This window comes from Microtus oregoni, unplaced genomic scaffold (genome assembly GCF_018167655.1).
Source record: "Microtus oregoni isolate MIOR12 unplaced genomic scaffold, Mior012 000034F_ref0000314, whole genome shotgun sequence".
Lineage (NCBI taxonomy): Eukaryota > Metazoa > Chordata > Mammalia > Rodentia > Cricetidae > Microtus > Microtus oregoni.
In genome coordinates this window covers 13,048,602-13,063,713 of record NW_024543093.1, presented here as the reverse complement: position 1 = coordinate 13,063,713, position 15,112 = coordinate 13,048,602, and the positions used below count along the sequence as shown (strand labels likewise).

The window sequence follows — 15,112 nt, the reverse complement described above, 5'->3', positions numbered from 1 at the left end:
CAGAAGTGGGATGGGGATGACTGAGTGTAAGGGTGGGTGAAAAAGATCAAAATACATGTATATGAAATTGTGGAAAGTACAAATACGAAAAAAATAAATAGTAATGGCCAGTATCTGAAGGAGGTGTGTTCTAAGGCCTGCAGTGGAGAACAACAGTGGCTAGTAGTTAGCCTGATATATACTAAGGCTTCCCTACTCACACATACGAGAAACTCTAATTAGCTAAGGAGACCCAAGAAGAGGTTTACAACAGTATGTAACAGTGAAACAGAACTATAGCAGTGATAAACAACGAGTCAGTTTCTGTCTCAACGTCACAGTATGCCACACTCATCTTTCTTCTTCAGCTGATGTGACGTCACATAGCTGTTATACAAAGAGATTATAAGAAGTGAATTATGGACTAGCATGTACTTCGTGATATTACTCAGAACTACCCACAATTTAAAGGTTATGAATATTTACCTCTAGAAATTTTCATTTAATGTTTTCAGACACCAGTTGGACTGAAACCGCAGAATCCATACTGCAAGCAAGGATACAGCATAAGTCAGCTGAACTTGCTGGACATATTGGGACAGCTCGACCGGAATATATTGGCCATGCTCAAAGTCCACAAAACTTGGACAGATTTGTTGGAAACCCTTTGGGAGGTGAAGCAAATGCTTATGCTGTCATGCATCGAGCAAATATCCTTATGTCTGCCACATAACTGTGCTGCATGCCGGTGGAGCTGCATCTCTGTGGTCTCCCGAATGACCATTCTTCCATGGACCCTACATGCACGGTATTGCTGAAGACTGCAACAGCCACAATTTGTCTGGGCTTTGTCCTGCTAGGAGTCTCTGTGATAGCTCTCCTCCCACCAGACAATTTTGCCTTGGCCTTAGGAATGTTGGAAAGATTTCTTGGAATATACATGGAGAAGTCCACTCTTCTCTCCAGCTTTTATACTCTGCAGACCTGGAGTATTAGAAACACACAGTCTGAGATTTGTTTGTGACTTCTCGTCAGCAGACAGAGGGTAAGTCCTGGCTCACTCAAGTACAGCAAGGAAGAACCAGATATACTGTGGCCTTAGCCTCAAGGTTAGTTGGTATCCTGGGCTCCCCTCCCTCGATGTTAAACTCTTCTGCGTCGAGGGCATGACATAGTGATACATCTCTATAACCTCAACACTCAGAAGGCTGAGGCACGACTGTTATTTTGTGGCCAGCCTGGGATATATAAGGAGATACTGTCTTAAAATAAAACAAACAAAAAAACCCAACATGAACAAAATAATCCATACATTTGCAAATATGGGAAGGGGAGCTTTGAAAAAATGACCTCCCTTGTAGCCAAATCTACCAGGTAAGGTGACTTGGATACTACTTGCTCTTCTCAAAATATACTGTATTTATATTTTATATACTTAAGCTGAGAATGTTCCAGATCTTGACATGCCACTTCCTTTTTGATTACAGTAACAGTGTTTATGTCCTTTCTCATCTCCTGCATTTCCTTAGAAGCCAGCTGTCAGGTCCAAAAGAAACATGGAACAAGTCTCACCCTGTATCCGGCTCTCCCAGCACCTATATCCCCACCCCCTATCCTAAACCTCTGCAGCCCAGGGGCTGGGCTTCCCTTCCCTTCCCCAGCTTCTGATCCTTTATAAGCCAGCCAAGCTGGCCACACTCTCTTGGTTCCCATGTGCTCTCTTGGGCTCAGCACCTTGCTGGTTCACCCTTGTCTCCTTGCCCTCTTGGCTCTCTTCTCTCTCTCCCTCTCTTGATGTCCCCCCAACCCCTGCCCCACACTCTTTCCTCTCATGGTTTGGTTCAGTCTGGACCCTCCCACATGCCTCAGACTAAACTCTCCATATCTAAGATAAAATTCTTGTACTCAACCATCTTGGAGCAGTCCTATCTTCATTTTCACTAACCAGTAACGGAAGCGGTGCAGCTACCCAAACACTAGCTGAGACCATTTATTCCAAATATATGAGCTCATCTGAAGTTCTGTTCTCTAGACTGTCCTTGGACACAGAAATAATCCAGTCTTTTAGATGCTTGTGATGAGGATGGCAATTTCCCGTTTACAACCAGACGTCCTCACTTCTGATTTAAATCTCATCACTATAGCTTCGCTGTCCATTTCGTTGCCAACGTTCTGTTGAAGGGAACTGTGTTGGCTAGCTTTCATCGCCAACTTTACAAAATCTATAGCTACCTCGGAACTAAGACTAGTGTGAGACTGACCAAATGGGGTTGGTCTGTCGTCATGTCTGTGAGGCGGTGTCTTGGTTGTGTTAGCTGATGTGAGGAAATCCAGCCCAAAAGTGGGTGGTGCTAGTCCCTGAGTTTGGGTCCCAGACAGGGTGAGAGATGAAAGGGAGCTAAGTGGTAGGCATGCACGCATTCATCTCTCTGCTCTTGACTGTGAGTAGTATGCGATGTGACATCCCATTTTAAGTCCCTGCCTTGACTTTCATGCAGTAACAAACTGTAACCTGGACTCAAGAACTAAGTAAACCATTCTCTCAAGTAGCTTGTCTTTATTATTATTATTATTATTATTATTATTATTATTATTATTATTATTATTGAGAGGGTTTCTTTGAACATCCCTGATTGATTTGGAACTTGCTATGTATACCAGGCTGGGCTCAAATTCAGTTTCAGAGGAATATTGTCAGTCATGGCAAAGAAGACACAGCAGCAGACAGAGATGACACGGGGAAAAGAGCAGGAAGCTGGCTGGTCATAGCACCCATACTCAGGAAAAGGAGAATGGAGGAAGTGGGCAACACAATAAAGTCTCAGCCCAGCTCCCCATTCCACTTTGTCCAGTGAGTCTTCACCTCTTGAAGGTTCAACAACATCCCAAAGAGTACCACCAGGTGGAGATCAAGTGTCCTACCATGTGAAGTATGGGGGACATTTCACATTCAAATCACAATACTCTTTCCCACTAAGGTAGTGTTCAAATCAAAAAGGCACTCTGATGCTTACCTCAATTACTGTTTTTTTGGAAGTGACTTCCTTTAGTATTTCAAAGGGGGACATCAGAGTGGACTAGATTGTTATTAGATCCATAGGAAAAAGCCACCATGAGACAGCACTGAGTGTACAAATAATTGAACTATTTCATAACCTGGGGAAAACTTCAAGGCTTGAAGAAAGTGGCTGATATCACTTCGTACTGGATGGAGAGATGGCTCAGTGGGTAAGGATGCTTGCATAAGCATGGGGACCTGAGTTCTGATTCTAGCATGTGCCCTTAGAGGGGAAGTTATGTGGAGGAGCTGAGACAACACTACTGACTCCCATCCTCACTTCAGGTACAGCAAGACTCATCTACTTGTCTGGCCTCTCCAATACAAGTGCGTATAACACACACACACTGCCTATCTGTCTCGCTATCTGTGTATCCATCCATCCATCTAGCCTATCTAGATATCATGAACTTGAATTCCCAGCAGCTGTGGTAACCTGCAAAATGTGCGTACACACTATTAGGCTCATCAACATCTTTTTATGGAGGGGAGAGAGACTTCTGCGAAATTATAGGCCATTAACTAGTAACTATAGAGGAAGGACCCATGAGACTTATCCACTCCTCGAGGATCTGTATGTAATTTAATGGTTGCTAGGGGAGGAAGAGACATTTCTTTTGATGGGAGAGAAACTGTTGCACTAGTTGAGAAAAAGAAAACAGATCCAAGGGAGTAGGAGAGACATAAGAATGTAATGAGGATTTCTATGAATTTGGGGCTAGCCTGGTGTGCATAGCTAGTTCCAGGCCAACATAGGGTACTTGGTAAGAATGTGTTGAGAAATGGGGTGTAATAGGGTTCATTTGATTGAAAGTATAATAAAACATAAAAATGCACTTGTAAATCTTCAAGTGATGCTAAACGGATGCACCCCAGACAGCTGGGTTTCAAAGTAACAAGAAAGCTCAGTTCCAGACTCTCGTGTCCACACTCAGAATTACATACTACATGTATGTGCGGGGGTTTGAATGAGAAGCCTCCTCCACGGTCTTAAGCATTCAGGCACCAGGTTGGTGGAGTTGTTTGGGAAGATTTAGGTGCATGGCTTCTCTAGAGGAAATGCATTACAGGGAATTAAAAGCCACCCATCATTTCAGTTTCACCCTCTCTGCTTCATGCTTGCACTTAAAGACGAGACCTTGCTTCCTACTCTTGTTCTGTGCCTGCCACCAGCTGCCATGCTTCCCAGCTACTATGAACTCTTATTCCTCTGGAACCATAAGGTTTTTCTGTATGTTGCATGTTGCCTTGATCACGGTGTTTTATCACAGCAAGGGAAAAATGACTAATACAACATGCAGGGCAACAACTAAATTAGCGAAATGCATTGCACCTATGCTTTTTATCTTTAGTGTTTCACGACAGTCTTGCAGGCTAGACTGACCAAAGCACCCCACACTGTTCATAAACACACACAAACAAGTGCTGGTACAGAATTAGTGTTGGATATGGCAACAGAAATGCTCAAGGATATCACCCTGACGTATTTACACATTGAATATGCACAGAGAAGAAAGAAACCCCAATTTATTTCTGAGACAGAGTATCCTTTCTGTAGGCCAGGCTGTCCTTGAACTTAAGAGACCTGCCTGCCTCTGCCTCCCAAGTGCTGGGATTAAAGACATTTGTCGCCACTGCCTGCCCTATGATTAGACTTTTTTGAGATAGGGTCTCATTATGTAACCCAGGCTAGCCACAAACTTGTGTTGTTCTTTCTTTTCAAGAGTTGGGAATACAAGCTATACCACTACAGCCTTCTTGGCTGTGATTTCAACTTCCCAGATGACTGGGGACTTTAGACATTTGTACATGGCTGTTAAGAATATTTGGCTGAATTTCCTGACATCTTTATTCCCAGCACTCAGGAGGCAGCAGCAAATAAATCTCTATGAATTCCAGGCAGCCTGGTCTTCATAGTGAATTCCAGTCAAGCAAATGAGACACTCTCTTAAAACAACAACAAACCCATGTGAATACCCTAGTTTTGGTATTAGGTGTCCTCTAGGCATCCTGCAAAGTATTTATTCCATTCACATTTTTTTCTTAAAAATTTTCTCTGCCACTATACTACATACATCCCCAGTTCCTCTTTTTTTATTTTAAAATACGCACTTTCTAAGTTATCCAAGCTGGTCTGGAATTCATTTCGTAGCCTAGACAGACCTTGCCCTTGCCGTCCTTCTGCTTTAGTCTCTTGAGTAGGTGGAATTTCAGGTCTGAACCAATGGACTAGTCTGGCTTTGAACTCACAGAAATTCACTTGTCTCTGCCTTCTGAATATTAAGATTAAAGACATGGGCCACCAATTCAGGTGAAACCAGGCAATTTTTATGGTAATCAGTAAGCAAAAATTAAGTGAATATGGTTCCCGTTATTTTGCTCAATTTTTTTTAATTCAGTGAAAGTTATAAGAACAAATCACTGTAGAAGAGGTTCATAACGTATTATAATGCACCAGAAAACTTGGCTAGAATTTGGAATTTTTTTCTTTCTTTCTTCCTTTTTTTTTTTTGTTTGTTTGTTTGTTTTTTCGAGACGGGGTTTCTCTGTGTAGCTTTGGAGCCTGTCTTGGAACTTACTCTTTAGTCTATTGGCCTCGAACTCACAGAGATCCGCCTGCCTCTGCCTCGCTCGTGTTGTGATCAAAGGCGTGCGCCACCAGCACACACAGATTATGGGATTTCTTAATTGATTTCCAAATTAACTAATCAGAAAGCATTGACTACATCACTCTTCTTTTTCTTTTACAAAGTCTTACAGCTAGCTCAGGCTGGCCTAGAACGTGGGATTCAGTCCAAATTGGTCTTACTCATGACCATCTAGCATGTGCTAACATGCTTAACTCTACATACTTTTCAGGAGAGGATATTGCAGCAAAGGCAAGAGAAGGGAATTCTGCAAGAGTTGGGGCAGGCCCTGGGTTCCGTCACACAGAGAGCAGAGGAACCTGAGTCCCGTAGCTCCCAAAGCAGGGGCGGTGCAGACCAGCGACTCCTTCACTCGCCAACGTTTACCATGGCTGCTTCTTGAGTCTCTTTGAAGTTTCAAAACCGCCAGAGGCTTGACCATATTCCCGCCCCTCTAGGCTAGCCCGACAGTGCCAGAAAGAAAGATGGCGGGTGAGGAACATCCGGTCGGCCTTCCGGCATTCCTGATTGGACAGCTGGCCTCAAGGATACTCACCGTGTCTGAGCCCCGGGCTCCGTGAGGCCCTTAGGGATGCTTCCGGTGTGAACGGCCACCCGTAACTCCCTCACTTTCACCGGCACAGCCGGCTAAGAAGAAAGATGTCTGGTGAGGAACTTCTGCTCCATCAATCGGGGCTTCTGATTAGATAGCTCGCGCTGCGCTCCGCGGTACTGATTGGATAGCGGTCAGAGCCCACCCTCTACGCTGTGCCTGGTGTAAGCTCTGATTTTAAGAAGCAGGTCTCAGCGACGGTTCTCATGCCCCAGGCAGAAATCGGTCTATCCTGATAGCTAACTGCATCGAAGCAGAATTTTCACTTGGTTTTCCCAAAGAAGGGTTTTCCTGCTGCTTCCTCCTGGAAATGAGGTCCCGAGTCGACTTTTTAAAGGTCAGATTTAGTGTATACCACGGACGTAACCTTAGAGAAAGGGTTCCGAGATCAGCCACATAGAAAAAGGGCTGCCAGGCAAGGGAAAAGAAGAGAGGGTATCTGACGCGCTCAAGAAATTTGAGATAATGTATCTTGCACCATAGCAGAAGCTTTTCCCTACCTTATCACTGAGTCTACACATTTTCGGTCAAGAAAAGAAAAACATGCCAAGAGGATATAGTTGAGGTACATGAAAAGTGTAATTACATAGTAGCATCATAACGTCCTTCAGGAGCGGAAGAACCAGTTCGTTTGCTCTGCCAATTAAATCTGTTCTATTAGAATTTTAAAAACAAACAAACAAAAAAAAAATCCAGGGAAGCAAAGCTTTAAGTCACAGCAGCTACTGGAGTAGAAGAATGGGAAAAAGAAGAAAAATAAAGTCGTGCCATTTGAATTTTGCCTACTTGGAGGCCAGCCACACTGAGGCAGACAGTTATGTGGCAGGGAGGGAAACTATGGGGAAAGCAAGCAACCCAAAGTAAGAGACTAGGACTTAAGACAGATTTCTGACAGGCAGACAGGAAGAGGGACCACAAATAAAAAAGACGGCAAACTTCCAGCTTTTTCCTTATATTTCTACATACAGACACACGTCTAAAAGGCCTAGCAGGCTTTTATTCCTAGGGCTACTGCCTGTAGACAGGTCCTACCAACTCACAAACACGGATCAGACATGTTTACTCCAAAGTGTGGGCCTATTTGATTCCCTGTCTTTGTTCAAACTGAACAACTCTAAGTTAGGAACGACCCTTCCAAGCTTTCTGATTCTTACCCCTTTGCTTTGCAGAGGGTCTTTCTGTGTGCACCACCCCCAAATACCCTAACAGGTTGATTCTGTCTGCAGTTTTTGGAGATTTCCCATTGCTAATTATTGCACTTGAGAATTTTCTTGACTTTTAATTCTTTTTAAAAAAAATTTAAAAAGATTTATTCATTATGCAGCCAGTTTTCTTCACTGCTGAGCCATCTCTCCAGCCCCTGACTTTTAATTCTTCAACTGGCAGAGAAAACAAACCCAGTCAAGACACCTAGAGGATAGCAAAGGTACTGGGAAAAGCATACTTAGAGCCTGACCAGTTGAAGAAAAAGAAAGAAAAAAAATATATATACCTTTCTCAGAAAGGTGACCTGACCCAACTGAACCTCAGGGAGGATGGCAGGCACTGCACTAGGGAGCAGGAATTCTGGAGAGGAAAAGCACAGCATCTTGCTAGAGAGATACTTATTCTACAGATCTCTTTAGCATGGCTTAAGATGTTCCTGCCTTCCTAGGAATGTTCCTACCTTTATGAGATATGGTCCATTGGTCAGGTTATTGACAGGCCCAAGTGGATTAACTCTTCTATATTTTGGATAGCTTGGAATATTAGGTCTCCACTAAGACCAGATATCTTATCCTCTTGAGTAGAGAGAACTAGTTTTCTCTTAATGGCCTTTTTATTGGTGCTGTTTGGCTCTGAAGAGGTAGTCCTAATACTATGTAGGAGATGGGCTGAAGTAGGGGGATGGTTATAATGAGCATTTAGATAGCTATATCGTTCTAAAGCTGTTCCCTAGGAGAGATTATTAGTGACTGGACTGAAGTTTTAGTTTCGACCTTTAGGTAGAGAGAGAGGAAGTGAGAAGGAAAGAGTTCTAGGCCCAAATGTCACATTTACAAGCTACAGCATATGACAACCACCACTACACGTATGATTTTATTCACCAGTTCTGTGTACATAATAGACAATTTCTTATATATAAAATTGATTCTTTCAAGATATCTAGAAGTGCTCGATACATTTAAAAGTAGCAATGGCATAATAGTTTGTGTAAAAAGCTTCTAAAATTTTGGAGATACTTAGTTTGGAAACAAGTGTTAAACCCCCTTTGAGACAGTGCATTCCCTGTATTTGGTGAGTTTGGGGAGGCAGGTGGTATTTTGCTAGTATGTGCTTCAAACTTTCTGCACCTCCACTGTGCTGCATGCTATGGATAGATCACTCGGTTGTACTCCATGCTGAACAAATGTATCCATGATAAACAAATCCAAATTTTATAATATCTGGTCTTTAAATATTAAAGGGATTGACATATGCATGGCAAAAGTAGTTAGTAAGCTAACACTAAGTCTACATTTGGTTAAAATTCATACAAAAAAGCTATGTTTCAAACAACTCAGTATGGTAGGCATAGTGACACGTACCTGAAATCTCAGCAGGCAGAGGCAGAGAGAAGGTCACAACCTCAAGCCCTGTGCAGGCGATGTATAAAGACTGTCTCAAAAACCAAAGAGGGAGAGAAGAAAAGCTACACTGCTTTCATTATGTTTTAATCATTACTTAATCTTTTTCTTTTCTCCCTTACAATAGGTCTCATTAAATAGCTCTGGCTGACCTAGAACTCTGCCTCTGCCTCCCCGGTGCTGGGATTTAAAGTACTCACCACCTTCCCCAGCATCATTGTAACCCTTTTAAATGTGTGTCTGGATGAAGTGCATACTTTCCAACTTCCTACTTTTTGCCTGGCAAATGATCAATGTGTCACTACAAACAAAACACTTATTAAGCACACTTGAGTCTCTTTCCTTCCTCTAGACCCACCCGTCTTTATCACAATCCTAAGAACAGGCTGACCTTAGCGGTAACGGACATCTGGTATAGCATCTAATTTCATCACCCTCTCATCATTCCCTCTTTTCTACCAATTTCTTTCTTACCATGGTTTGATCCTCCCTACAAAGAAAACTCCTTTCTGCTTAACCCTTAAGATATTTGTCAGTTGAAAGACCCTCCACCCCATTGTGATGTACCTGTCATATAATGTCATGGTCTTCAGCATTTTTAAAGATTTGTTTTATTTTATTTTCTAGCGTTTTATTTTTTTATTTTTATTTTTATTAAGAATTTCCACCTCCTCCCATTTCCCTCCCCCTCATCCCCCTCCCCCTCCCTCTCCAGTCCAAAGAGCAGTCACGGTTCCTTGCCCTATTGGAAGTCCAAAGTCTTCCCCCCTCCATCCAGGTATAGGAGGGTGAGCATCCAAACAGACTAGGCTCCCACAAAGCCAGTATATGCAGTAGGATCAAAACCCAGTGCCATTGTCCTTGGCTTCTCAGTCAGCCCTCACTGTCAGCCACATTCACAGTCCGGTTTGATCACATGCTCCATCAGTCCCAGTCCAGTTGGCCTTGGTGAGCTCCCATTAGATCAGCCCCACCGTCACAGTGGGTGGGTACACCCCTCGCAGTCCTGACTTCCTTGCTCATGTTCTCCCTCCTGCTCCTCATTTGGACCTTGGAAGCTCAATCCAGTCCTCCAATGTGGGTCTCTGTCTCTATCTCCATCCATCGCCAGATGAAGGTTCTATGGTGATATGCAAGATATTCATCAGTGTGGCAATAGGATAGGGCCATTTCAGGCACCCTCTCCTCAGCTGCCCAAGGAACAAGCTGGGGACATCTCCTTGGACACCTGGTAACCCCTCTAGAGTCAAGTCTCTTGCCAACCCTAAAATGGCTCCCTTAGTTAAGATATATACTTCCCTGCTCCCATATCCACTCTTCCTCCATCCCAACTGTCCCATTCCCCCAAGCTCTTCCCATCCTCCCCTTCTCCCTTCTCTCTCCCCATCTCCCCTTACCTCCACCCCACCCCCACCCCCACGCTCCCAATTTTTGCCTGGCAATCTTGTCTACTTCCAGTATCCAGAAGGATAACTGTATGTTTTTCTTTGGGTTCACCTTCTTATTTACCTTCTCTAGGATCACGAATTATAGGCTCAATGTCCTTTATTTATGGCTAGAATCCACTTACGAGTGAGTACATACCATATTCATCTTTTTGGGTCTGGGTTATCTCACTCAGGATAGTGAGTTTAGGATAGATAGATAGTTTTCTTGTTGAAATAGGAGTGGCAGGCTATGTTCCGGCACCCGTCTGCCTGCACGGCTAGCTTTACCCGAAATAATTACACGGAAACTGTATTCTTTTAAACATCGCTTGGCCCATTATATCTAGCTTTTTCTCGTCTAACTCTCGCACCTGGACTAGCCCATTTCTTATAATCTGTGTAGCCCACGAGCTGGCTTAAAAGGAATGATCTTAACCTGCGTCTGCCTGGAGTGGGAGAATCATGGCGACTCCTTGACTCAGCTTCTTTCTCCCAGCATTCTGTTCTGTTTACTCCGCCTATCTAAATTCTACCCTATCAGAGACCAAGCAGTTTCTTTATTACTTAACCAATGAAACAACAGATAGAAAGATGACCCTCCTCCATCATTTCCCCTTTTTCTGTTTAAACAAAAAAGAAAGGCTTTAACTTTAACATAGTAAAATTACATATAGCAAAACAGTTATTAAGCAAGAATAACAGTTACAATATTTATATCTATTTTATCTTTTATCATAACAATGGAAAACTATAACTACCTATCCATTCTTCAACTCCATCAAAGACTCCAGAAGGATATAATATTACCTACGTAAACAAGAAATCCAAAGCTCTAGAAATGACAGACATCTCGCTGCCTGTACAGTCACCCAAAGTTCCTCTGTACCGTTGGGGCATCCATCTTCAGCCTTCAGGCCCATAGTATCCAGCAGACATTTCCATGAAGCAGGAAATTTCAAAGACAGTTCAGTCACTATCTGCTGTGTCCTGCAGAATGTCTCGTAGACTCTTTCATGAGTCATGAACCCCAAAAGACCATCTCACCTTTAGGCAAGTTCAGCAGTCCTCTCTCTGTGGGTTCTCTGTGTCCATTTTATGCAACAGTCCAGGCAAGAGCAGTTTCTTGCCCAAATGGCTATCAAACTCCATAAGGATCCTCTTTGATGGCCATCTTCCTCTCGAAGTAGATTGGTGCTGCCAGGAGCAGATATGTCTCATTGTCATGAAAAGTCCTAAGTTATTAAAATATTTTAAATGTCATATTCAGTAGCCTTTGAGAGATATGAAGAATGCCTATCTGAAATATATCTCTATATATCTAGAAAATCTAAGTAACATGGCTACAAACTTGACTATTATTTATGATTATCCATCAACAACCTATATTTCCTAATTATACATTACATTTTAAAAATGAACTACACAATCACAACACCTTATTCAAGATCAGAAATACATATACATATAACAAAATTGACCTTAAAATCCACACCAATGCAAATTATTCATACCTATATCATTTCCACCTTTAAATGTAAAAGAACATTTATAAACAATATTTTGGGAACATGGGTGCAGTTTTTTCTCTCCAAACTGCTTCCTGCTGAATGGGAGCGCTGTTAATCAGATCATTTAGGGTGTAACCTGTGTGCCAGGTTTATCTCAGTTGGCAGTTGAGTGAAGTAACTTTTTGAGGGTGTTCACAGGAACTTTTCGGGAGGTTGTGGGCTATCATACCATATCGGGATAGATGCAATCCACAGGGTCTGGTCCTCTGTGAAAACAAAAGAAGACCCTCTCCAAAGCATCATATCCTTAGACCCAAATTTTGAAATTGTAATACCCTTATATCCATTCTGGTTTAGCTTGGCAGCCCATGTAATGAAATGTCTCTCTGTACTTAGCTCCTTCACAGTCAAAAATTTTAAAGAAAACACAATGTACATAATCCAGACTCTCTGTGAATTTTCCATTTTTACATGGCTTATTTTTGTTTATTTCTTTTTATCTCTTAACTATCTGTACTCTGTCTCTTTAAAGACTTTACCTTTTTTTAAAAAAAAAACATTAACTTTATTCTCTATATTCTTTTTCTTCTCTCTTTCAAGCCTACGTACATTCATCCAACAGTGTGACTCATTTAGTGGTCTGAATCTGTCCTATTGTGAATCTGCAATTTTTTACTATCCAGGAGAACTTTTGATTTGTGCCTTTAAATCACTAGGCGTTTAAGAATCTAAGCTGTGACATTCCTAGGTCAAAAACAGGTACTGCCTGCTGGCCCCGCCCAGTCAAACAAGGCAGAGCCGCTCGTGCCTCTGATCCTAGGACATTGTACCACTAGCATGGCAGAGCTGCGGCACACAATGTCCCCCTTTTAGGCACACAGCAGTCTAGTTGCCATCAAACAAATCGTAGCACTTTACTCCAAATGCTCCATTCAAAAGCTCTGTCTCACACAGGAGCCAGACAGAGATTGCAATGGCACAGCCCAGAAAGTCAGCATTTTAAAACAGCCAGTTTTTTCCTGCTGCTGAGTCAGGAAAATTTCAAAATGGAGGATGTACCATTTTGTGCTAGCTCTGGGGCTACCAGGTAGGAGCAGCACTCAGCACTTTAATTCTGAGACTGAGCGTGCAGCACAGAAATTCTTTTCATTCAAGTTACAGCCAAATCTGACACGCAGAGCTGGAATCTGCCATACTCTTCCGCCTGCCTGAGCCTGATTCTGCAGTCTGCCCAGGTGCAGGTGGGGAGTGCTGAGTCATTGGCACGGTCTCAGAGCACTCTCCTTTCAATCCCAAGCAGGAACACAAACATCCAGTCCCATAAAATCCATTGAAATGCTTTAAAGCCAGAGTTCACGCTAGCAGCACAGCCCCAAGTAACTGCGCTTTAAAATGACACAGCGTTTTTTCTGCTGCTGTTGCCGAATCATGAAATCTCTCTACAGCACGCCACCAATAAACAGCAAAAATCTGCGTTAAACTCTCTCTCCCTTATTTTTAAGCCTTCTCAGGTTTTTAAGTGGATTTAGTCCATCACGTCGGGCGCCACTCTGTTGAAATAGGAGCGGCGGGCTACGTTCCAGTACCCGTCCGCCCGCATGGCTAGCTTTACCCGAAATAATTACACGGAAACTGTATTCTTTTAAACACCGCTTGGCCCATTATATCTAGCCTTTTCTCGGCTAACTCTCGCACCTGGACTAGCCCATTTCTTATAATCTGTGTAGCCCACGAGCTGGCTTACCAGGAATGATCTTAACCTGCGTCTGCCTGGAGTGGGAGAATCATGGCGACTCCTTGACTCAGCTTCTTTCTCCCAGCATTCTGTTCTGTTTACTCCGCCTATCTAAATTCTACCCTATCAGAGGTCAAGCAGTTTCTTTATTACTTAACCAATGAAACAACAGATAGAAAGATGACCCTCCTTTATCATTTTCTATTTCCATCCATTTGCATGCAAAATTCTTTCATTTTATATGTATGTTTTGCCTGCATATAAGTTGAGGGGCAGGAGGAAATAAGGCTGCAAAAGGCGTTTTGTTAGTGCATGCATGCCCACTCAGTGGTTCCCACAGAGGCTAGAAGCAGGTGTCAGATCCAGTAGTTTTAAGCCACCATCTGGGTGCTAGCAGTCAAACCTGGATCCTCAGCAAGAGCAAGAAATGCTCTGGGCTATCTTACTAGTCCCTGTCGTGTCTTACTTCAAGTTGTTTGGAACGTATTTAAGTCAGTGTTGGTGGTAAAAGCTTCTAGACCTAGCATTTAGGAGGTAAGAGGCAGGTGGTGAGGAGTTCAAAGCCAGCACCAGCTATAAGGAGGCAAACTGTATTCAAGCTATAGCAAGGGAGCTGGCAGCATATTCCTCAAATTTGAGATGATTTCTCACATAAACACCTCCTTCCCCTTCATAATTATCAATACTTATCTGCAAGCATACATATGATTACTTTCAAGACAAAAACGAGGCATTTCTCATTCCAGTGTAAGGTTTAGAATCATCTGCGAGAATCGCTACAGCCTGAGAAAGGTCAAACACTTTTACTATAGCCACGCTCACAAGTGCATGTAGATTCAACATTCTAGTTTCTCAATACCAAGGGTATTTCTGTGCCCTGTGAGCTCACATGGATACATGAAGGGCAAACTTCAAGAAGAATCAAAGACTTTCCATGACTTCCTTTTCCAAGCCACCAATAGCCTTCACCTGAAGTCATGGAGCCTGCGTCTCTGGAGCCCAGCCCAGTTCAGTAAGTCACCTCTAAAAATAAAAACTACCTTTCATTTGGAGAATCTAGCAAAGTCACTCAAACTCAGTTGCATGAATATAGGTAGCAAAAAATATATGTATATAAAAGTAAAGCACATTTAGTCATTTCTTTCAGAAAATTAGATATTAGTTAATGATTATTTTCAAAGCAAAATAAAACAAAAACTTAGTAAATATCTTTTAGGACTTCTGCATGTTTCCACTGAGAATTTGGTGTCAAATGAGATGAAGAAAATTAAATTAAGTTACTCAGTGTCATAGTGCTCTTATTTCGGGCATAAGCTAGCCGTGCGGGCGGCTGGGGTGCTGGGGACGCAGCCCCGCCGCCCTTATTACTACACTGCAGCAGCAGCAAACTCAGGTTGCAGGACCTGCAGCAGATAGGAGAACACACAGCAGATAGGAAAAGGCCAGGTTCTGCCACAGACGCCTAGGGCAGCATACCCTTACTATAGACAGAGCTGACACCATCGCTCTGGCTTTAACAGTTGCCCTGCATTCCTTAACATGGTCTCTGTGGACCGTGA

The 15,112-nt window shown here is 42.8% G+C and overlaps 1 protein-coding gene across 1 annotated transcript in view; it reads right to left on the bottom strand.

Moving 5' to 3' along the window:
* Positions 1–314: 314 nt before the first annotated feature.
* The window catches only part of LOC121432306 (zinc finger protein 120-like), a 32,204-nt gene continuing 17,406 nt past the window's right edge, over positions 315–15,112 (bottom strand). The window contains exons 6-7 of the mRNA XM_041630163.1: positions 6,221–6,312; positions 315–366 (exon numbers count right to left, since the gene is read on the bottom strand). Of these exons, the coding sequence (XP_041486097.1) occupies positions 315–366; positions 6,221–6,312 (144 nt within the window). The remainder of the gene's footprint in view (positions 367–6,220; positions 6,313–15,112) is intronic.